Source organism: Portunus trituberculatus, chromosome 37 (genome assembly GCF_017591435.1).
Source record: "Portunus trituberculatus isolate SZX2019 chromosome 37, ASM1759143v1, whole genome shotgun sequence".
Lineage (NCBI taxonomy): Eukaryota > Metazoa > Arthropoda > Malacostraca > Decapoda > Portunidae > Portunus > Portunus trituberculatus.
The window spans coordinates 7,916,687-7,941,686 of record NC_059291.1 but is presented as its reverse complement, the minus strand read 5'-3'; the positions used below and the strand labels follow the sequence as shown (position 1 = coordinate 7,941,686).

Sequence of the window (25,000 nt, the reverse complement as noted above, 5' to 3'; positions counted from 1 at the left end):
AAGTCTTGAGGTTGCTCTGAAACGCTTTGGTCTCTCACTACGACTATTTAGAAAGGCTACAGAGATGATAAGCTGTGTTCTCAAGTGTTTTTCTTTTGTTCTTCATGTAGAGATAATGTTAATCTATCACTAGAGCTCTAAAATCTTCCCTAACCCCCTCCAATTTTTACCTTGATTTTCGCGGTATGATTAGAGGCTTTTATTTGCATTAGGAAGGGTCTATGGTGATCTAAAGGTTAATGGCCAAAGTCTTTTCTATTCTAATCCATTCATATATTTCTGAAGCTGTATAAAGTCGCCAAATAGTAACCAGAATGAATGTGAAAACGCGTCCTGGTACTGAAGAGATTAAGAAGCAATGTAACCTCAACTAGAGTCTTGGACATTAGTGGAAGTGTGGCGTAGAAGTCATTCAGTATCTAGACCTTTGTTTTGGATCTTGAGACGAACGTTTGGAGTCTGGATGGATGGAAGACTTAACTCCTCGACAGCATATGACAAGAAGGTTTGTATCCTAACACGCTTTCCTTTCTCACCACGACCATTTTTAAAGGCCACAAAGATGATGACCCGGATTCTCAAGTGTGTTCATCATGTAGAAATACTGTTAATCTATCACTAGAATTCTTAAAACATCCTTAAAAAACAACTACCTTCAACTGGAGCCTTGGAAATATGTGGAGGTGTGGCGCAGAAGTGTTTCAGAATCTACATCTTCATTTTGCATCTTAAGACAAACTCTTGAACTCTGGATGGATGACTTTAACTCCCCGACAACCCATAACATGAAAGTTTATATTCTGACACGCTTTCTTCTCTCACCACGACTATTTTCAAAAGCCACAGAGGTGATTAGCCGGTTCTCAGGAGTGTTTCTATGATAATAATGTCAAAATTTTAATAATCCCTCACTAGAACCATGAAAATACTTAAACAAAACAATGTATTTCATCTTAACTCATCAATAAGGTGTAGTTGAAACACAGAAAGGCCACAAAGATGATTAGGCGGTTCTCAGGAATATTTCTCTTCTTAACTATATTCATTCTACTTACTATCTGGTGATTTTATACAGTTTCAGAAACTCATGTGGGGGATTGAAATAGTGAAGACCGTAGCCATTAATCCTCTGACCTCCATAGACCGTTCCTAATGTCAATAAAATGGTCTAATCGTACACAAAGCTCAAGTTAAAAAAAAAAAATATGTGCCCCAGTATTGAAAAGGGTTAACAATGATGAAATTCTGTTAATCCCCCACTGGAACCATAAAATAAACAGTATATTTCTATCTAAGTCTTCATGAGAGTGTAGGAGAGGCGCAGGCAGTATTCTTGAGGCAGGTTATAAAGAGAAAAAATACATATTTCCTGTTTTGTTAGTGGCTCAGTGTTTACAGTCACACTAGACAATGGGTGGTGAAGGAATGGTGAAGAATGAAGTGACCAAGAGACTGTGGAAAGTGTAGGGATCATAAAAAGGGTGCCACAGTGATCCTGGAGCTATGTGTGTGTGTGTGTGTGTGTGTGTGTGTGTGTGTGTGTGTGTGTGTGTGTGTGTAGCGATGGATTAGACAACGAAGTATAGAAAGTTGACTGGGCAACTTTTCTGCGCGCGCGCGCGTGTGTGTGTGTGTGTGTGTGTGTGTGTGTGTGTGTGTGTGTGTGTGTGTGTGCGTGCATGCTTGCTTGCTGAGTTCTTACTCCTCTGCTGCATTTTCTTTCCCACAACTCATCTCTCTCTCTCTCTCTCTCTCTCTCTCTCTCTCTCTCTCCACTCATTATTCTTTATGTATTCTGACTATCCTTTTCTTCCAGCTAATCTCTCTCTCTCTCTCTCTCTCTCTCTCTCTCTCTCTCTCTCACACACACACACACACACACACACACACACACACCTTCCTACCACTAACTTCTTCCTTCGTGTGTTTATCATTCATCAGTGACAAACCTTTTTCTCTCTTCTTCTTCCTCCTCCTTCTCTTCCTCAACCGTGGTAGGAGGAGGAGGAGGAGGAGGAGGAGGAGGAGGAGGAGGAGGAGGAGGAGGAGGAGGAGGAGGAGGAGGAGCGCACGTATTTTAAGAGTGAGCCGGGTACGCCTTTCTGCCAGGCTTGTCATTATCACTTAATTATCTTACATTATGTTAAATAAGCACCTCAGCCAACACCAGCACTAGCCCCTCCCTCTCTCTCTCTCTCTCTCTCTCTCTCTCTCTTCCTCCTCGAGTGTCCAGGGAAGGGAGGGAGGGAAGTGAGGGGAGAGAAATTTGTGAGGGTGATGCTTGAAAGGTGAAGAGAGTAGTAGGTGGAAGGGGAGAGAGAGAGAGAGAGAGAGAGAGAGAGAGAGAGAGAGAGAGAGAGAGAGAGAGTTCATTGCATCTCCTCATTTGCCAATACATCTCTCTCTCTCTCTCTCTCTCTCTCTCTCTCTCTCTCTCTCTCTCTCTCTCTCTCTCTCACCAATCGCTGCTTTCCTCTCATCCACTTTTTGTTTGTTTACCTATCGCCTCCACCCTTCCACCTGTCTCCTGCCTGTCCATCCACTTCCAATCCTCCACTCTACCACCACCTCCTCCTCCTCCTCCTCCTCCTCCACCTCCTTCTGCGCCTCCTCCAATCCACTGCCCTTCTTAGCCCTGCGATATCTCACATTTGGCACCGAGTTCTCTTTATATACGAGCTGTATATAAAGCTGTTTTTTCTATTTTTTTTTTTCTTTATTGATACCACCACCACCACCACCACCTCCACCATCATCATCATCGTCATCGTTATCGTCATAGTCTTCTTGTCTTATTACGCTCTTGTTTCGCTAATCCTCGCCTCGCTACACCTGTTCAATATTAATCAATCACCTACCTGGCGGCTCCTCAGTGGTTTAATTTACATTTTTACAGCGGCTTTATCGCGTAATATCTATCGTATCACTTTTTCCTTTATTTCTTTTGTGTTTTCCTAATTTCAAGGCCTCCATCTTTTTTCTGGTCTTGCTTTTCGTTCCTCTTCAGGTGGGTAGGTTCAGGAGATACAGTGTTTGGAATCGCTTGTTTTCGTGTCTTTTTCTTTAATTTTTTGCATCTTCGGTGTTTTAATTCTTCAGTAAATTTAGGCTTCATTATCCCTTCCTCACTATTTTTTTTTACAAGGTCATGTGGGCGTCGCTGCCTCACTCCTCACTTTATCGCCTCATTTCCATATTATCCCGTGAACTTTTCTCCTCCTCCTCCTCCTCTTCCTCCTCTTCCTCCTCCTCCTCCTCGTTCTCCTCCTCCATCTCCACTTGATGATTTTTTTTTTATTACACCTGAGTCTTGTTTGACTAAAGCTCTCGTTAACTGCATGATTCCTTCTCCTCCTCCTCATCCTACTCCTCTTCCTCCATCTCCTCCTCCATCTCCACTTGATTTTTTTTTCCATTACACCTGTCTTGTTTAACTAAAGCTCTCGTTGATTTTCCTTCCACATACTGTACGTACCTTCTCCTCCTCCTCCTCCTGCTCTTTTTACCTTCCCCTTCCTTTATTTTTTCAACTTAACCCACAAAACCTCAATTGACTTCATGAAATGCTATCTCCACTGTCCCCTTGCATATCTCTTCCCCTCCTCCCCACTTCCCTCAACCTTCCCCTCTGCCTACTCTCCAGTGCTTCCTTCCCCCACTCGGCCATTAGCAAACCATTATCGCTCATCAGTCACCATTACAGCGTTATTATTATTCATTAGAGTCATGTGAGGCTGTAGCTTGTCGGCCATTTAGCCTTGTGAAGCAGCGGCACGGAGGAGTGGAGGCAGCAGTTGTGATGCAGAAGCAGTGCGATGGCTTCATTATTCCCTCCTTTCCTTCCTCCCTGGTGTGTGGATGGAGAGAAAGAGATACCAAGGGAGTGGGAGTGGGGAGTGTGGGGTGAAGCAGGATGAGAGGGAAGGAGAGCAGGAGTTATGGGGTGGAAGATGGGTGTGGTGGCTTTGTTGGGGGAATAATGAGTGACCGTGTGGTGGGTGATGCATTTGGCTTTTGGATGGATGGATGTGTGGGTGAGTGAGGGGTGGGTGTCTGTGTGGCGGGTGTAGGGTGGGTGTGGGGTGGGGAGAAGGCTGATGGTCTCCCTGATAAGTTCTTGCAAGGCGCGCATATTAATCGCGGCCGCTACGATGCTCTAAGATACTGCAACATTTACATTCCCCGGCCATTTGCAGCGAGATGATAACCCGGGATGATGCCACGATACCGCCCACTTGCCTGCCCGCCCGCCCGCCCGCCCGCCCGCCCTTCCCTCCTCCTCTCCGCTCTTCTCCTCTCTTCTCTTCCTTCGCCTCATTGTCTTCGTCTCTCTTGCTTCCACACTCACACACACACACACACACACACACACACACACAAACACACACACACACGTTTCTTCCTTTTTTTTCTTTCTATGTCATTTTGCAAGCGCGACTCTCACTCGTTCAGTTCATTTATTTGTTGAAAATGTTCGTGAATGTTTAAGTTGTAATTGCTGTTTGTTTGCTTGCCTCTCTCTCTCTCTCTCTCTCTCTCTCTCTCTCTCTCTCTCTCTCTCTCTCTCTCTGTCTGTCTCTCTTTGCGTGTGTGTGACTCTCATTCCCTTCACTTAGGAACACGGACAGACAGAGAAACATAAAACGCAGAAACACACAAAAAATCAAATAACAGGCAGACTCGGACAAAACGGAGAGACTGAAGGAAACAGAGACACATAAACTCCCACCACTAAACACACACACACACACACACACACACACACACACACACACACACACACGGGCGAGCATGCAGAGTGGTGTATCTGTTCTCCTCTCATGCATTCTTTGGTAGCAAGTGAGTGTCAAGTAGTGGCGAGTGGCGGGGGGCCGGGAATACGTGATGGTGGGCAGGGGCGGGATCAAATGCAGGCTGTGGTGCGTGAGAGGAGCCGGTGAGAGGAGAGGTGTGGACTGTAGGATCATGAGGGGTAAAGTTCTGTTGGTGTGTGATTGAGGATGTGGAGAGAAGTGGAAATGTGGAGGAAGTATATGAATTAAGATGTGACGAGATAGTAATTGTGGAGAGAGATGGAGATGTGGAAGGTAAAGCTGTGGAAGTGTGTGATATTGAGACTGTGACAGGGAAGATGGTACGGGTTTAGAAGCGTGGTGTGGAGAATAAGGCTGAGGAAGTATGTGATTGATGCTGCGAATGGGGAAAATGCTGCAGAGGAGTGGAAGGTAGTGGCACTTAATCCCTTCAATACTACGAGTAAGACGCATTTTTACCTTGATTTATATGTACGATTAGACCATTTTATTGGCATTAGGAAAGGTCTATGGAGGTCAAAAGATTAATGGTAAGAATCTTCACTAACTTAATCCCCAACATGGGTTTCTGAAGCTGTATAAAATCACCAAATAGTAACCAGAATGAATATGAAAACGAGTTATGGCATTGAAGGGGTTAATTGACAGTTCTTGAAAGGAGATTATAAGAAAAATTAAAAACTTCACATTGAAGGAACATGTTTCAAAGAGAAGAATAAAGTTTCGGTAAGTGCAGAGAGTTAATGTATTCCTACCTATTAGTACCGCAAATTAATTAACAAGTGCGCTAATACACGGCTGTTGTTGTCACTCCAGCAGATACGACGTGGCAACCTCATAACGACTGATACAAAAAGACAAACCAATATAAATTTGTCAAAAAGGTACGACTGCTAACGAAAAAGAGATAAGGCGAAGCTGGAATGCCTCTCTCTCTCTCTCTTAAGAGGGGATAGGGCAGGAAGTTACTACTAATCTCACTTACCTATCAGTCATTACGAAAGAAAACGAATCCATATAATAAACAAATATTCGTGTTTCATAATGGAAATACTCACACACACAAGCAAACACACACATAAGGAGGAGGAGGAGGAGGAGGAGGAGGAGGAGGAGGAGGAGGAGGAGGAGATACTGACAGAAAGACAGACGAATGCATAGAAGCAGAATACCGCTCTCCCTACCATCTCTCTCTCTCTCTCTCTCTCTCTCCTTCCGTTCCCGGCTGAAGGAGAGAGAGAGAGAGAGAGAGAGAGAGAGAGAGAGAGAGAGAGAGAGAGAGAGAGAGAGAGAGAGAGAGATCCTGGGGGGAGACAAAGGTGCTATCTCCCCCGTCTCTGAGAGGGAGAGGGGCGGGGAGAGACAGACGGAGAACGGGAGAGAGAAGGACTGGCAGATGCGAGGGATCAGAAACGTACCCGGACAATCTGATAATTTACAACGCAGACGCTACTAATATACGGACGATGAGAGAGAGAGAGAGAGAGAGAGAGAGAGAGAGAGAGAGAGAGAGAGAGAGAGAGAGAGAGAATACAGGTAAACAGAAATGCAGGGGTGCCATAATAAGTAGATGCATAAATAAGCCGATTGATGCATGAATAAATAAATGGTTTTTGGATTCACTGACCACAGAAATATCAGCACACACACACACACACACACACACACACACACACACACACACACACACACACACACACCTATACAGACACACAGGTATAGGATAGACAGTCAGGCGGACATGTAAACAATTGACAGCTTGACGGACACTGATAGATAAGAAGGACAAGACCAGTAGGCATGCATACAAACATACACATTAACATATATAATACACATACACACACACACACACACACACACACACACACACACACACACACACACACATACATACATACATACAGACAAGGCGGATGTCGTAAACGTTTTTATACGATGGACTCTTCTTAACCTTTTCCCGTTGGCTTCCCATCGGCCGCATCTCCAGGAAAGGCCATCCACTCCTTCCTTTTCGAATACCAAGGCAAGTCAAGTTACTCCTCTCTTTTATCATTCCTCGTACTCTTACTCTTTACTATACTCTTCTCTTCTGTAAAGCGTATTAACTGAACCTTCTCTCCTTTCCGCTTACTCGTTTCTTTTTATTTCTCTTCTGTAAAGCGTATTAATTCATCTTCCTGCTTTACTTTACTCCTACTCTTCTTCTCTAAAGCAGATTCACTCAATTTTCTCTCTCTCTCCTTTACTTCTATACTCGTTACTCTTTACTGCTACTCTTCTGTAAAGCGTATTGATGCATTTTTCTCATCTCCTTTACTCCTACTCTTCTGTATATGGAATTTAAGCTTCTCTCCTTCCTGCCTACTCGTTACTCTTTACTACTCTTCTCCTCTAAAGCATATCGACTCACCTTCCTCCTCTCCTTTATTATACCTACTCTTTGTTACTCTTATGTAAGGAATATTAAGTCATCTTCAAACTACTCCTCTCTCTCTCTTTTTTTCTCTCTCTCTTCTCTTACTTTTTACCATTTTTCTACTCTAAAACTTCTATGAACTCACACCTCTACTCGCTCCTCTCTTCTCCTATTTCTACTCTTTACTCCAACTCTTCTGTAAAGTGTATTAACTAATCAAGTCATCAACAAGCAACTCCCTCTTCATTTACTACATATTAACTTTTCAAATATCAATTCACCGTACAGACACACGTATATAGCTATCAATGCCTCGTGCTGTCTATATACCTGTAATCTGAACGTTGGCTGCTCATGAAGACACTATATCAAACTGCTTACATGGAGAAATAAAAGGGAAAAAAGAATGAGATGATTTTTCACCTGTTGAATAGAGGAAAAACAAAGAATGAGATTAATTTTTTTTATCTGTTGGTGTAAGAATAAGTGTGTATTGAATTGTGGGTAATTGTGGGAACGACTGTGTGACAATGAAGTGTTTTTTTTTTTTTATATGGAAATTAAAGGCTAGAGGAGGGTTAACACTGTGGCAAGTATTCGTTCCTCAAGGTGGTGGTGGTGGTGTCCGAGGAGCCGCGTCCGTGAAGGGAATGCGCAGTGTTAGCAGGAGGGAAAGGAAATGCTCATCAGATCTTATCAAATATGTAACGTTCATGGCAAAACGAGAAAATTAAATACCGTATTAATTATTGTACGTAATTCTTTCCGAGAGAACGTATCTTTAAACTTACAAATGAAGTGAGAGAGAGAGAGAGAGAGAGAGAGAGAGAGAGAGAGAGAGAGAGAGAGAGAGAGAGAGAGAGAGAGAGAGAGAGAGAGAGAGAGAGAGAGAGAGAGAGTCAACTTTAAAACTGAAGACTTAACTCATAAAGCTTAACATATTAACAGCTAACATTACAAAAACGCCCTTGGGAAGAAGTAAATTAAATAAAAGAAAATTACAGGACTTAATAATTATCCTCTTACAGATATAAAAGTTTTCCTCCTTATAAGACGTGGCTCCAATTACTAACCATCACGTGCACTCTCTCTCTCTCTCTCTCTCTCTCTTGCTTCCTGCCGCCCATGTGACTCAATTACCCTTTACTTTTTATTTTTAACTCCTGTATCATCACACATTTTCATATTCATTCTGGTTACTATTTGGTAGTTTTATAAAGCTTCAGAAACTTTTTTTTATGTTATGGCCTATAGCGCCTATAGGCATACTTGAGGAGTATATGTGTTCAGCTCCTACCCATTAGTGGCGCAAGGCATTCTATTTATAGTGGTACCCATATTAGGGCCTATATCACCACCCAAGCGCATTTTTGGTGTAACAACCTAGAACCTGGGTATCATGGTGACATGTAGGTAATTTTAAACCACTCAACAAATGACATACCTTCAAAGCGGTATGTGATGGGATTCGAACTACACATGGACGTCTGCCCGATCCCACGCTCACTGCTTTATCCACTACACCACCGCCTCCCATAATATTGTGGGGATTAAAACAGTAAAGACTCTAGCCATTAATCTTTTGACCTCCATAGACCTTTCCTAATGCAAATAAAAATGCTTCTCAATATTGAAAGGGTTAACGTTATTTTACCTATTTATTTATCTATTATTCTCATGTTTTTTTATCCAGGAGTGATAAAATACTGAGATCCTGTTTTAAATTGATAAGAAGGTAAATAAATGAAAATAAGTTAATAAGTATAGATGAATAAATATAAGTACATGTATTTCCAGAGATTTCGAAAGATAATGATGACGAATACCATCACCACCACCGCTGCAACACCATTACAACACCATCACTACTGACACAACACCATCACCACCATCACTACTACCATTACCACTAATACCATTACTAAATCTACTCACCTACCACATCATCACACTTCCTGCCACTATCACCATAACCACACTCCCATCACCACACATCACATCATTCCTCACCAACACCACCACCACCACCATCACACCATTCCTCACCACCAACCGCTACTACTACATCACCACCATCATCACATCACCGTACTTCAAGTCACCACCACGACTACCACCACCACCACCACCACCACCACCACTACACTCAACAATTCTCCCATTTCTGCCATTCCTCCTTCATCAGTCCATCTCCCATCTCACTCCCACCACCCCTTACCACCCCTCCCACTTCCCTCCCACTCCCTAACACTACCCACCTTCCCCCTCCCAGCCAACTCCCTCCCCTTTCTCCCCTCTCCTCCTCCCCCCCCGTCCCAATCTCCTCGCCACTTCCATCTCCCACGCACAGTATCAGAGGCATCGGTCGCTACTAAATTCATGGCTTATCATCACCTATTGTGGACATCTCTTATCAGTTCCCCGCCATCTTTATGCTCACAAGTTTTCTAGGTTTTTTTTTCTCTCTCTCTCTCTCTCTCTCTCTCTCTCTCTCTCTCTCTTCTCTCGCTGTCTTCACGTGATACCGAGCGCCACATGTAGAATTTTTGTCATATCTCTCTCTCTCTCTCTCTTGGGTGTGGTGAATTTTTTTTAGGGGTGTTAGATTAATTTTTCATGTTTTTTTTCTCCCTTTTCTTTGTTATCTTTGAAAAAAATATTATTATTATTATTATTATTATTATTATTATTATTATTATTATTAGTAGTAGTAGTAGTAGTAGTAGTAGTAGTAATAGTAGTAGTAAAAGCAGTAACAGTAGTAGTACTAGTGGTAGTAATAAATAGTAGTAGTAGTAGTAGTAGTAGTAGTAGTAGTAGTAGTAGTAGTAGTAGTAGTAGTAGTAGTAGTAGTGGTAGCAGTAGTAGTTTAAATTGTTGGAGGTAGCAGTATCAGCAATGGTAGCAATTAAAGAAACATGAGAGAGAGAGAGAGAGAGAGAGAGAGAGAGAGAGAGAGAGAGAGAGAGAGAGAGCGTAGTGACAGACAGACAGACATAATTTTCAGGATGTTATCGGGGCAACAACAATGTGGTCAAATGACGTTATGTGCTTTTTTTGTACGAGGAGGAGGAGGAGGAGGAGGAGGAGGAGGAGGAGGAGGAGGAGGAGGAGGAGGAAGATAAGCCTTGACAGAAAAATAGAAAAGAGAAAGAGAAAAGGAAAAGGAAGAAATATATTGTCATTCTGAAATAAAAATATGATAATAATAATAATAATAATAATAATAATAATAATAATAATAATAATAATAATGTAAAACAAAAGAGACACGAGAGAGAGAGAGAGAGAGAGAGAGAGAGAGAGAGAGAGAGAGAGAGAGAGAGAGAGAGTGAGGTCATAATTTTCCATATCTTATTCTCTCAGTTCTCTCCTTCCCATTCTTCTCCACCTCCTCCTCCTCTTTCTCTTCCTCCTCTTCTTCTTCTTCCTCCTCCTCCACATTCCTTGTTCCTGTCCTTGGGGCCCTACTAACATGTCTCTCTCTATCTCTCTCTCTATCTCTCAAAGGCAATCTCTATCTCTGTGTCTGCCATCTGTCAAAACTTTTTTTATTCTCTCTCTCTCTCTCTCTCTCTTGGGCAATATTCATAAGTTTTATTTGTGTCTAGATGTTGAAGTATTAAATTTTTTACTAATTGTGTAACTCTCTCTCTCTCTCTCTCTCTCTCTCTCTCTTGGGCAATATTCACATGCTTTATTCATGTCTAGATGTTAAAATATTAAGTTTTTAGCTTATTGTGTAACTCTCTCTCTCTCTCTCTCTCTCTCTCTCTCTCTCTCTCTCTCTCTCTCTCATACCAATTTCTCCCAGTAAGGCAAAAAAATAACATGTGCTTCCTCTTTCTAATATAGAAGACAACCTGAAAGTCGCTGCGTAATTAGAAATACTTCAGGTGCCACTCTTGTTGCTAAACTGATACCTGGTCACTAAAAAGAATACTGGAAATTCAATTATATTCTAAAACATATTATTTGGTACGTGTGTGTGTGTGTGTGTGTGTGTGTGTGTGTGTGTGTGTGTGTGTGTGTGTGTGTGTGCTCGTCCCTCATCTCCCTCCCTCCTTCCCTCCCTCCATCATACATGTGCGATAAGAGGCTTGATAATATGTCTCCCTGCAGCGAATAACACACGATCTCCTTAAAAGATAACAAACAGCGTGTCTACAAAAAAGAGAGGCACGGAAAAGGTAAGATATCCTTTAAAAATCAAGTCAATAATTGTACTAGTAAAACTGGATTCACCGTTCACTGCCTGCCTGTCTGCATGCCTGCCTGCCTGTGTGTGTGTGTGTGTGTGTGTGTGTGTGTGTGTGTGTGTGTGTGTGTGTGTGTGAGATCTCCCACTTAGCTGTACACCTCTTCCGTACTTGGACGCATTTCTACCTTTAGATTTGGATGCGATTGGACGATTTTATTTACATTAGGAAGGATCTATAGAGGTCAGAAGATTGATTGGTTACAGTCTTCACTATTTCAATTCGACATAAGTTTCGGAAGGTGTATAAAATCGCCAAATAGAAAACAAAATGAGGATGAAAACGCGTCTTACTACTCAAAGGGTTAATACAGATTATCTTTCACTTTCTCTCTATTCTTTAAAGTGAAAATTAAAGCAACATACTTCAGAGAGAGAGAGAGAGAGAGAGAGAGAGAGGGGGGATAAGCATTCGTGGTGGTGGTGGTGATGGTAGTGGTGGTAGTGTACAAGTCGCAATAAAAACAAAACTCACTGCGCTGGCAACACAGGGCTTACAGTTGCCATACCAGGACCTTATCGAATTTATCCCCGACTCTGCTATCTGAAGGCTATTTCTACACACCCTTATCGCCAGCACCTGACACACAGCCAAAGAGAGAGAGAGAGAGAGAGAGAGAGAGAGAGAGAGAGAGAGAGACTGTTTACTCTTATGAACATTTGCACACTCTTAAATCTCTGAAGTACGGAAGTAAGGAGGAAAAAAATAATCTACGTGTATATACATGAAAAATAATAACACTCTCTCTCTCTCTCTCTCTCTCTCTCTCTCAAGTAAAGGGATTTATTATGTATGTGATTATTGGGTTACTTTCTTCCTGAGATAAACTGGAGGAGGAGGAGGAGGAGGAGGAGGAGGAGGAGGAGGAGGAGGAGGAGGAGGAGGAGGAGGAGGAAATATATATAAGAAGACAAACTGTAGTAAATTTTCTAGTACTTGTTTGGGGAGACTAATATATATGCTGTCATTCAGTGAGGAGGAGGAGGAGGAGGAGGAGGAGGAGGAGGAGGAGCCATTAAGCATACATAAACGTTTCCGAAAATGAACGATTAGATAGAAAATAAATAAGAGAGAGCAGGAGCGAAAACAAACGAAAGAGAGAGAGAGAGAGAGAGAGAGAGAGAGAGAGAGAGAGAGAGAGAGAGAGAGAGAGAGAGAGAGAGAGAGAGAGAAAGAGAGAGAGAGAGACCTCATTCCCTAATCTAACTAAAACAAAACATAATAAAAAAAACAAAAACAACAACAACAACGTCCATCCATACCTAGCACCTCATCTCGTCTCTTCTGCCTCCTGAGAGAGAGAGAGAGAGAGAGAGAGAGAGAGAGAGAGAGAGAGAGAGAGAGAGAGAGCTCGTATTCTCAAACACTTTTGCTCATCACTTCCACTATTTCGAATGGCTTTATTTAAATGTTCACAGGTTTTATTAGAGTGCTTTTACGTCTCTAGAAACAGAGTGATAAGATTTCTACATTATTAAATGGAGAAACACTCATGAAAACCACGCTAATCATCTCTTTGGCCTTAGAAAAGAGTCATGGTGAGAAAGAAGAACATTTTTAATCAAGTGTTTATGATTTTAGAGTCACAGTGACAAGATTTCTACATTATTAACCGGAGAAACACTCTTGAAACCCAGCTAACTATCTCTGTGGCCCTTGAAAATAGAAAGTAAAGCTCGTACTCTCAAACACCTATCATTTCAAAAAGGCTTTATTTAAACTTACACGAGATTTTTTAAGGTGTTTTCAAGGTGTTTTTAAGGCGTTTGTACAATTCTAGAGGCAGAGCAACAAGATTTCTACACCATTAACTGGCGAAACACTCTTGAAATCCCCGCTAATCATCCCTGTGGCCCTTGAATAAAGTCGCGGTGAGAGAGCAAAGCGTTTTTGAATACGAACCTGAGTGCCAAGAGTTCGCGTTACGTTCAAGGGTTCACGAGGTTCAGAAGGTTCAGGTATCTCTTATCTGAACCCCGAGCCAGGCGTGTTGGTCGAGGGGTCGCGATAAGAGCCGATAGCTGCTGCCGAAGAGGAAGAGAAGGAGGAGGAGGAGGAGGAGGAGGAGGAAGAGGAGGAGGAGGAGGAAGGAGGGAGGGAGGGTGAAAAAAGGGTTGGGTGTAAGAAATGTGAATGTGAGAAGGTAAATAAGCAAGTAAGAGAGTGAGTGAGTGAGTGTGTGTGAGAGTAGTAGTAGTAGTAGTAGTAGTAGTAGTAGTAGTAGTAGTAGTAGTAGTAGTAATAATAATAATAATAATAATAATAATAATAATAATAATAATAATAATAATAATAATAATAGTGATACGGTGATGGTAGTAGCAGTAACAGTAGTAGTGATAGGAATGCTAATAGTCATAGAGAGAGAGAGAGAGAGAGAGAGAGAGAGAGAGAGAGAGAGAGAGAATTAATAATCTCTCTCTCTCTCTCTCTCTCTCTCTCTCTCTCTCTCTCTAAGCGTATAAAGTGCTGTGGAATTAATTAACCACAAGAATATAAAGTTACTGAGAGAAATAATGACTTTTCCTTCACACCTTCAATTTCTACTAAAGCTTCTTCTCACTGTGGTAAGAGATGAGGCTTTTGCTGAGAGACCTTGAACAAATCTTAAAACTTGGCACCTTTTAAATTCAATGTCCAATATTCTGTCATTCTTATCATGTTTTCTTTTTGTTTGTTGTAAAAAAAAAAAAAAAAAACTCTGCTTGTTATTATGGCACCTTGAACTTCAATGGTGAATATTCTGTTGTTATTGTTAAGAAACTCTGATTATCATATTAATTTTCCTTGATAATCATATTTTTTGCCTTAGAGAGGACAATAATGTAAATATAGATGCGTTTAGGCGATGTATTCTACTTTTTCCCTCATTCCCTTTCATATTGTTTTTCCTCTCTCAGTTTGGTTACACAGGAATAGATGGAAAGATTAATATGTTGAATACCACAAGTTTGATATGATAGAAAGACGAATATTTAGAACAGTGAATAAGTCTCTCTCTCTCTTTCTCTCTCTCTCTCTCTCTCTCTCTCTCTCTCTCTCTCTCTCTCTCTCTGTACCTGTCTTTTATTATCTTCCTTTACTTGACTGTCTCTTATCTTCGTCCTTCGCGATATCTTTACCTGTCTGTCCTATTTATCTTTCTACCTGCGTCTTATCTCTTTCTTGTTTCTTAACCTTCATCTTTATTCCTATCTTCTTCCTACCAACTGTCTCTCTATCACTCGTCCATCCTCCTACACACCCACTCTAATCTCTCTCTCTCTCTCTCTCTCTCTGTCTTACTTTTCTGTTTGTCTCTTACGTATTTCTCAATTTGTTTTGTTATTCTGTGTCTTTATTCATCTCATCTACTTATTTGTCTCTTTCTACGTGTAAAATTGTCTCTTCATCTCTTTCTCTTCATTTACCTTTCGTTTTAATTAGTTTCTCAAATTGTCTCCTTTTCTTTATAACTGTTTTTTTTTTTATCTCTTCTCTTGTCCTTCGATCTCACACACTGCTCTTCCATCTCTCCTTATTATCTCTCCCTATTGTTTTTTTTCTTTCCCGCATTTCCAGGTATTTATTTATTCATATATCTGCTGCTATCTCTCCATCTCACTTTCTCTTTCTCTTTTGTTATCTATCCGCCTTTCAAACTCTCTCTCTCTTATCTCTCCACTTGTTTCTTCTTTCTAGTTCTCCTATCTCTCTAAATATTTCTTACTAATTGGTTCCATCTCTCTCTCTCTCTCTCTCTCTCTCTCTCTCTCTCTCTCTCTCTCTCTCTTTCTAATTGTCTGTATCTCTCCACAAATTTCTTTTCTTTTCTATCTCTCCAGTTGTTTCTTCTAACTTGTCTCTATCTCTCTCTAGATGTCTCTCACCATCTCTCTCTCTTCTTCCTAGTAGTCTTTATCTCTCCAGTCTTTTAGCTTTCTTTCTATCTCTCCTCCTGTTTCTTCAGCTGTATCATCATCATCTCTCTCTCTCTCTCTCTCTCTCTCTCTCTCTCTCTCTCTCTCTCTCTCTTCTCTCTTTCGTCTTTATCTCTCCTTCAGTTGTTTCTCCTTCTTGCAGCTGTTTCTCCTCCCTCGTAGCTGTCTCTCCATCTCTCCAGCTGTCTCTCCGCCTCTCCTCCAAGTTGTCTCAATTCCACAGGGCTGTTATTCTTATCCCAGCAGCCAGCCATTTCTCCCTTATCTCACCAGCCAGCTGTCTCTCCTATCAGCGTGCTCATCAGACTTCCACCCCCCCTCTCCCTGCCACCTCCTCCTCCCACATACTCGCTCAAGATCTCTCTCTCTCTCTCTCTCTCTCTCTCTCTCTCTCTCTCTCTCTCTCTCTCTCTCTCTCTCATAAGGGTAGTGTCATTATGTCATTTGGGGTAAATTAGTTCTCAGTAGTTAGTTCTGTCTGTCTCTCTCTCTCTCTCTCTCTCTCTCTCTCTCTCTCTCTCTCTCTCTCTCTCTCTCTCTCTAAAGACGCAATGGTCACGTGCATTTAACTGCTATCCCTCTCTCTCTCTCTCTCTCTCTCTCTCTCTCTCTCTCTCTCTCTCTCTCTCTCTCTCTCTCACCATATGCTACTTAAGGAGTACCACTTTTTGCCCCCACACACACGTAAGGGTCAGATCAGGTCAAGGCGTCGCTGTTGCACCTGCCGCCGCTATGTAGGTCACCGCCTGACACCCTGGCACCCCTACTCACTCACACTCACTCTGCCCCGCCACTCTGAAACAATTCCGCACCGTATCTTCAGTATTCCAAGAGACTGGTTGATGTGACGATGGTTCTTAAGGGTGATTGTACGGTTTACATGACAGATTCACCCCTTGAGAACCCTGACGCGCTTCCATATTCACTCTGCTTACTATTTTGTGATTTTATACAGCTTCAGAATCTTATGTGGGGGATTGAAATAGTGAAGACTGTGGCCATTAATCTCCTGACCTCAATAGTTCCTTCTTAATGCCAATAAGGTGAAGGTAAAAATGTGTTTCAGTATTGATGGGGATTAACAAACATTTTACATTATCTCTGTGGCCTTTGAAAACTGTCGTGGTGAGGGAGTGAAGTGTTTGTGTATGTGGGAATCAGTCAGTCTCGGCGCTCTGAAACAATCCTGTCACGGTCCGATTCTATTTCAAAATGCACTCTACTTGAAGCTACGCTGGTTTTAGTAAGGGTGTTTCAAGGTTCCAGTGACAGATTAACTTGACTTCTGTATTATTAAAAGAAAAATGAAAAAGAAAATAATAACATACGTGGCAACTCTACAGACACACACATAATAGTAGTAATACGAGAAGTAGAAATAGCAGTAGTAGTAGTAGTAGTAGTAGTAGTAGTAGTAGTAGTAGTGATAGTGGTAGTAGTAGTGGTAGTAGTAGCAGTAGTAACTGTAGTAGTGGTTGTAGCAGCAGTAGTAGCAACAGTAGTAGTAGTGTAGTAGTAGTAGTAGTGTAGTAGTAGTAGTAGTAGTAGTAGTAGTAGTAGTAGTAGTAGTAGTAGTGTCCGTAGTAGTAGTTGTTGTAGAAGTAGTAGCAGTAGTAAAAGTAGTAGTTGTTGTAGTAGCAGTAGTAGTAGTAGTTGGAAGAGCAGTAGTAGGATGAGGAGGAACAGTAGTAGTAGTAGTAGTAGTAGTAGTAGTAGTAGTAGTAGTAGTAGTAGTAGTAGTAGTAGCAGTAGCAGCAGTAGTTAGTAGTAGTAGAACAGAATACAATCACCATAAACAGGTTCAAATAAAAAAAACTTCCTAATTTGATCAGATTCAATTAATTACCTGATGAAATTAATTGATAGGAAGCTAACGACTCGACTAGGGGAGGAGGAAGAGGAGGAGGAAGAGGAGGAGGAAGAGGAGGAGGAGGGGGAGGAGGAGGAGGAGGAGGAGGACAAAAAAGAAAGTACAAAAGAGATAGATCTTCAGAGAGGAGGATCAAAGGGAGGAAAGGGGAAGATATGGAAGAGGAAGAGAAGAAGGAGGAGACGAAACGAAGGAGGAAAAGAGAAAGAAGAGGAGGAGGAGGAGGAGGAGGAGGGAAGAAGACGAGCGGATGTAGAGAAAGAGAGAAAAAAAAGAGAAAGGAAGATATAATTAAAAGGGGAAAGGGGAGGAGAAGGAGAAGGGGAGATGGAGGAGAGGATAAAATGATCTCAGTAAGGGATCAGAGAGAGAGAGAGAGAGAGAGAGAGAGAGAGAGACGCCCCCGCAACATTGCTAAAGATAAGACACTCAGATAACGAGAGCTTCCTTGCTATCACGCCACCACTCTCTCTCTCTCTCTCTCTCTCTCTCTCTCTCTCTCTCTCTCTCTCACTGCCATGTTTTGCTGTGAAAGTCTTGGATAACTTGAGATAACCCGCAACATGTATAATTTCCTCTCTCTCTCTCTCTCTCTCTCTCTCTCTCTCTCTCTCTCTCTCTCTCTCTCTCTCTTACTGGCTATTTGTGTGAGTTTAATCTAGTTCAGTACGAATGATGTTTTTGCTCGCTCTCTCTCTCTCTCTCTCTCTCTCTCTCTCTCTCTCTCATCTTCATTTCCCTTTCCTCCTTCCTTTCAGCGTTTGGAGGAGGAGGAGGAGGAGGAGGAGGAGGAGGAGGAGGAGAAGAGAAGGAGAAAGGGGGGAGGGAGAGAAGGATGTGTGATAACTGGTGGCAGATGATGGGCAGTGAAGGGGGCAGGGAGGGAAGGAGGAGGAGGAGGAGGAGGAAGAGGAGGAGGAGGAGGAGGAGGAGGAGGGAGGAGAATATCATTACTATCATCATCATCATCACTATCATCTGTGGGAAACTTGGTGCACTGGCTGAACAAAGTGCTCTCTCTCTCTCTCTCTCTCTCTCTCTCTCTCTCTCTCTCTCTCTCTCTCGATATACGGATACGATGAAACTTACTACGTACTCGCTTTTATCTGTGAAGTGGAAGTTGTGTAAAGTAGGTAGGTCGGTACAATACTCTCTCTCTCTCTCTCTCTCTCTCTCTCTCTCTCTCTCTCTCTCTCTCTCTGATTGGTACTTTATTTCCTTGCGTTTACTCTCATGTTATTATCATTCATTTTATTATGTTTTACTTGTAATGACTGAAATAGTGGTGGTAGTGGTGGTGGTGGTGGTGTTAGTAGTTATAGTAGTAGTAGTGGTAGTAGTAGTGTGGGTGGCAGCAGCAGCAGTAGTGGTAGTAGTAGTAGTAGTAGTAGTAGTAGTAGTAGTAGTGGTAGGTGGTGGTGGTGGTGGTGGTGGTGGCAGCAGTGGCAGTGGTGGTGGTGGTGGTGGTGGTGGCAGCATCGGTGCAGCAGCAGTGCAGTGGCAGCAGCAGTGGTGGTGCAGTAGTGTAGTGGTGGTGGTGCAGCAGCAGCAGCAGCAGCAGCAGCAGTGGTGGTGGTGGTGGTAGTAGTGGTAGTGGTGGTGGTGGTGGTGGTGTGGTGGTGGTGGTGGTGGTGGTGGTAAGTGGTCTCTTGTCCATTAGAAAGAGAAAAAGAACTCTATATTCTTTACTTCTACACAAAAATAACTTGAATATCATACATATTTCAGAGAGAGAGAGAGAGAGAGAGAGAGAGAGAGAGAGAAGGAAAGGGGTGGGGCCGGCAATCCTTCAGTCAACACCTTCCACCCCGCCCACTGCCTCGATATCGCCCACACCTTTACATATGCAAATACCCAGCTGGACACGAAGCCTCCTCCATTACGCTCTGCACTCCCTCATACTCCCAGGCACTCCCTCCCAATCACTCCCTCGCCTCACGTCTCCATCAAAAGAGGAACAATGAACGAGACTTTTTTCTACGTAAGAGGGGGAAAACTGGCCAAGGGCAGCATAAAACGAAAAAAAAAAACCCACTTAGTTGCCAGTTCCCTTGCAGTTTCGAGAGTGCAAGCTAAAAAAACAGAGGATGAATTGTCTTGAAGCCTCGCTCTTAAATGAAATCAAGTCATAGGAAGTTGGAAATACAGAAGCAGAAGCATGTAGAGAGTTCCAGAGTTTACCAGAGAAAGGTATGAACTTATAAGATAAAGCACAGGAGAATATGAATGATCGAACTTAATGAAACACGAGAGAAGTAACACAGAGGAACTTAAAACTATATCAATGCATTATTGTAACCTGTACTGAACTAAAAGCAACTTACATGAATTAATTTAATATGTAAGACTACTGGAAGAGAGAGAGAGAGAGAGAGAGAGAGAGAGAGAGAGAGAGAGAGAGAGAGAGAGAGAGAGAGAGAGACAGACAGACAGACAGACAGACAGACAGACAGACAGAGACAGACAGACAGACACAATATTCTTAAGAGGACTGTATAAGTGCAAGATATCGTGGCAATGAAGACCTTAATCAAATCATCTTCACTTACTCATGCGCTGCTAACACTTACACGTCTCCATTCACTGTCCTCTCAGTAATAAGAAGTGATTTTATGAGACGTGGCATTGCTCTTTATAACTCAGGATTTAAAGAACTAAGACGGAATGAATAAGAATACGGATGTGAGTGAGTGAGTGAGTGAGTGAGTGAGTGAGTTAGGAGGAGGTGGTGGAGGAGGAGGAGATCAAGACTGGTTTTTCAGAACAAATTTTCCTAGTGTTTCTTGTTTTCATTGTTTCCCACGGTCTATCTTTGTACACCTCATGCGATTAAATATTTTTCTTACTTGTTTTTTTTTTTTACATTTTACTATTGCGTAATCTCCTGTCTGTCTGTCTGTCTGTCTGTCTGTTTGTCTGTCTGTCTCTCACTTTCTTTTTCACTTTGTCATGTTTTGCTTGTCTATCTGAGTCTGTCTATCTGTCTGTCCTTTCACTCTGTCTATCTGTTTGTCTGCCTATTCTTCTACCTATCTTTTACTCCTTCTCTCAGTGTACATACCTCTCCCTCTCTTTATCTGTCTGTCTGTCTGTCTGTCTGTCTGTCTGTCTATCCTTTTACCTGTCTCTTACTCCTTCTGTCAGTGTATTTGTCTATCTACATACCTCTCCCTCTCTCTGTCTATCTGTCTTTCTTTCTGTCTATCTCTCTGCATATCTGTCTGTCTATTTCTTTCTCTCCCTCTCTCTCTCTATCTCTCTCCCTGTGATAAGGCCGGTGACGTGAGCGGCATTAACGAGGGGCGCGATAAGAGCGGCTGATAATAAGAATGTTATCACATCTATTATCTTCTCAAGGTCTCTCTCCCCTCCTTATCCCCTCCCCCGCCCCTCACCCCCCTCTTGTTCAAGGTTAGTGAAGCGGTAAACACTGCTTTCTTTGTTACTTTGCTTCTCTCTCTCTCTCTCTCTCTCTCTCTCTCTCTCTCTCTCTCTCTCTCTCTCTCTCTCTCAGTGAAAAAAAAGTTAAATACACTAAAAGCAATTTGATATATGTATGTATGAGAGAGAGAGAGAGAGAGAGAGAGAGAGAGAGAGAGAGAGAGAGAGAGAGAGAGAGAGAGAGAGAGAGAGAGAGAGAGAGATGTAGTCACCCAACAGCTGACATCACCACCACTACCAGAAACACTATCACTATCACCACCACCACCACCATCATCACCACCATCACTACCACCACCACCACCACCACTCTAATGCCACTTCTCACCAAGCCAACCATCACTTCCACCATTACTCTACTAATTATACTGGTACTATTCCTTCCATAGCGTGACAGTTTGCATCACAAGGAATAGTAGAAGTAGTAGTAGTAGTAGTAGTAGTAGTAGTAGTAGTAGTAGTAACAATAGTAGTAGTAGTAGTAGTAGTAGTAGTAGTAACAGTAGTAGTAGTAGTAGTAGTAGTAGTAGTAGTAGTAGTAGTAGTAGTAGTAGTGGTGGTGGTAGTAGTAGTAGTAGTAGTAATAGAGAGCATGAAAGTCTTCACAATTTGGAGAAAAGCAAGAAAAAAGGAAAAAATAAACATACCCAGTGACCTCACCATTACACGCACGCACGCACGCACGCACGCATATAAATGAAGAAGAAGAGGATGAAGAAGAAAAAGAAGACGGAAACAAAGAAGAAAACTAACGTGAAGAGAGAGAGAGAGAGAGAGAGAGAGAGAGAGAGAGAGAGAGAGAGAGAGAGAGAGAGAGAGAGAGAGGATGAGCAATACGGCACATAACAAAGAGAGAGAGAGAGAGAGAGAGAGAGAGAGAGAGAGAGAGAGAGAGAGAGAGAGAGAGAGAGAGAGAGAGAGAGAGAGAGAGAGAGACACACACACACACACACACACACACACACACACACACACACACACACAGCTAATTAAACCCTCCCAGCCAGCCACCTTATCAAGTGAAGCAGGTAACCTCCCACACCCGTTTGGCGCCGAGAGTTACAAGCTACTTCGATAAGACCCTTTCCTTCCCCCCTTACAATTACCACGAGGAGAACCTGCCCATTACAACCCCTTCGCCAGCTGCCCACCTCACCCCTTCCTTTTTTTTTCCTCCCCTCTCTTCTTCCTGGCCAGTGGAGAGCAAGAGAGAGAGAGAGAGAGAGAGAGAGAGAGGAGAGAGGAAGGGACGCTCGATAAAAAGGCTGAACATTAACAGAACTACCCGTGCGAAGCCGATTATGTGGCGGGTTGGTGTTTAGTTCCATGAAGCAGCCTGTTCGGTGATGGGTGATTAGAGTGATTGTGAAGGTGAAAATGGTACAATGAGAGGGCTGCTGAGGAGGGATGGTGAGTTGTGAGGGTGACGAGAACCAGGAGGAAGAGGAAGAGGAGGAGGAGGAGGAAAGGGAGTATGAAGCAAGAAGATTGTAGTAAGTAAAGGAGAGAAATATGTACTGGTAGTGGTGGTGGGTTTACTGTGTGTGTGTGTGTGTGTGGTAGTAATGACACAGTGGCGGCAGTGGTGGCGGTGGTGGTGGTGGTTGTGGCGGCGGCTGGCAAATAACAGTGGTAGCGCCGATAGGTTAATGGTGGTGGAGAAGCAGGTGGTGGTGGTGATAATAACAGTGGTAGTAATAGTTGTGGCTGAAGAGACGCCTCATTTTCCTCTCTCCTCTCTGTCATTACTGCTACTCTCTCTCTCTCTCTCTCTCTCTCTCTCTCTCTCTCTCTCTCTCTCTCTCTCGACAATATATCACAGAGTAAGATAATAATGACTGTGATGATTTTCTTGATAAATACTTTTCATTTCTATCTTCTTTCTTTCATTCTTTCCTTCTCTCCTTCTCTCCTTTCTTTTTTTTTCTCTTCCTTCCTTCTCTCATCTTCTCTTCCCTTGTGTTTTATCTCCCTCCCCCTCTGGTCTCTTATCTTCTTGCCCCTTACTTCTTTTTCTCTTTCTCTCTCTCTCTTTCTTTTTATCCTCTCTCTCTCTCTCTCTCTCTCTCTCTCTCTCTCTCTCTCTCTCTCTCTCTCCCTGTTTTTTATCTTATCTTTCTTTGGGGTTCTCTCTCTCTCTCTCTCTCTCTCTCTCTCTCTCTCTCTCTCTCTCTCTCTCTCTCTTCTCATTATTAGATTATATTTGTTTTATTTTTTTTTCTTTCAATTTTTCTTTTTCATTTCGTCCTCCAGTTTCTTTATAATTCAAGTTATATTTCATTTTCTGTTTTTCTTTTTTTCGGTTACTCTTATCTTTCTTTCCCAGTCCGCCTCTCTCTCTCTCTCTCTCTCTCTCTCTCTCTCTCTCTCTCTCTCTCTCTCTCTCTCTCTCTTTTCTGAAATTCCCACACTCCATTTCTCCAATAAGGAAGGGATGGCTAATGGAGAATGAGAGAGAGAGAGAGAGAGAGAGAGAGAGAGAGAGAGAGAGAGAGAGAGAGAGAGAGAGAGAGAGAGCAATACTAATAATACTACGTGATACTTTACTGTAATTAACAACAATACAATCTCTCTCTCTCTCTCTCTCTCTCTCTCTCTCTCTCTCTCTCTCTCTCTCTCTCTCTGTGCTAATGCCGGGTTATGCTGACAAATGCCCCTCGTTACGTTTATAAATCGGCAATGCATCGCCTACTGTTTGCCCATTAGTGGCGTCACAACACACACGAGAGAGAGAGAGAGAGAGAGAGAGAGAGAGAGAGAGAGAGAGAGAGAGAGAGAGAGAGAGAGAGAGAGAGAGAGAGAGAGAGAGAGAGAGAGAGAGAGAGAGAGAGAGAGAGAGATAGAGAGAGAGAGAGAGGAGGTTGATGGGGTTAAGGAAAGTCTAAAATGCTAAAGATGTTTCTCTCTCTCTCTCTCTCTCTCTCTCTCTCTCTCTCTCTTTCCGTTAGCTATTTTTTTCATATTAGTGAAGTGGTTAAGTGTGGCAGTTTAAATAATAAGAGAGAGAGAGAGAGAGAGAGAGAGAGAGAGAGAGAGAGAGAGAGAGAGAGAGAGAGAGAGAGAGAGAGAGAGAGATGAGAGAATTTCTTTATATCACACTAAAAGCACTTAAAATTCTCTCTCTCTCTCTCTCTCTCTCTCTCTCTCTCTCTCTCTCTCTCTCTCTTTGCGTGTGTCACGAGAAAGATTTCTTTACATCACACTTCAAATTCTCTCTCTCTCTCTCTCTCTCTCTCTCTCTCTCTGTGCGCGTGTCAAGTGATGCACACCAGTGGGAATTAGTGTCCAATACTTGTCACTCCACTCCTGCCTTTGATGTGAGTGGCGGCCTCGAGCCATCAATGGATGAGTGATGGAATGAAGCGAGGGAAGAACTCAACCAAATACAAAAAAAAATCAGTGTTATTTTGAATCATTTTGACTTTAATTCGGTATGTTTTATGTATGTGTCTTGTTTTCTGTTCTTTTTCTTTTTTTTTAATTGATCGGGTGGTAGAAAATAGTGTAAAGATAATACATACGTAAAGATTCATGAACAATAACTATAGCAATTACAGAATAAGTGTCATTTAAATATCGTATTGACTTTAATTGCGTTATGTTTTATTAATGTATTTTCTTTTTTTTTCTTTTCTTTTTTTTTTTACTGTTTTGGTGGTAAAATATGAGGTAAAGATGTGAAGATTCATTAGCATTAACTGTAACAATCAGGAAAGAAGTGTCATTTTAAAATCGTATTGACTTTTATTCGCTATATTTATAAATGTATGTTTTCTTTTTTTTTTTAATTAATCAGGTACTAAAAATAATGAAAATAAACAAAATCAGACCCATCAGTAACACCAATCACAAAGAAACAGGGTAATTAATCTTAACATAATCTTGGCATTCATCCACAATAATTCCACAGCTGGGATACTAAACAACGATAAAAAAAAAAGACAAACACAGAACAATAAAACCAGCAACAAAAACATCAATATTAACAGTGACACATATAACACGTTGAGAGATCCGTTGGGCATACACGTAAGAAGAAGAAGAAGAAGAAGAAGAAGAAGAAGAAGAAGAAGAAGAAGAAAAAAAAAAAAAAAAGGAGGTGTCTTGTATTTGGTAGAGACAAAATAAGAGTAAAATGATATGAGTCTTTTCGTTTTGTTTCTTTTACTCTCCCATGTTTGGATTAGGTAAAGCTGATTAACCCCTTCAGTAGCATGACGCGTTTCCATATTCATTCATTCTGCTTGCTATTTAGTGACACAATACAGCTTCAGAAA

General features: G+C 42.1%; 1 protein-coding gene across 1 annotated transcript in view; it reads right to left on the bottom strand.

Annotated features, from left to right (window-relative positions):
• The window catches only part of LOC123513955 (uncharacterized serine-rich protein C215.13-like), a gene marked incomplete at its 5' end in the record, with an annotated part of 43,886 nt that overhangs the window by 4,303 nt on the left and 14,583 nt on the right, over positions 1-25,000 (bottom strand). The window contains 2 exons of the mRNA XM_045271450.1: positions 3,877-4,053; positions 4,784-4,980. Of these exons, the coding sequence (XP_045127385.1) occupies positions 3,877-4,053; positions 4,784-4,980 (374 nt within the window). The remainder of the gene's footprint in view (positions 1-3,876; positions 4,054-4,783; positions 4,981-25,000) is intronic.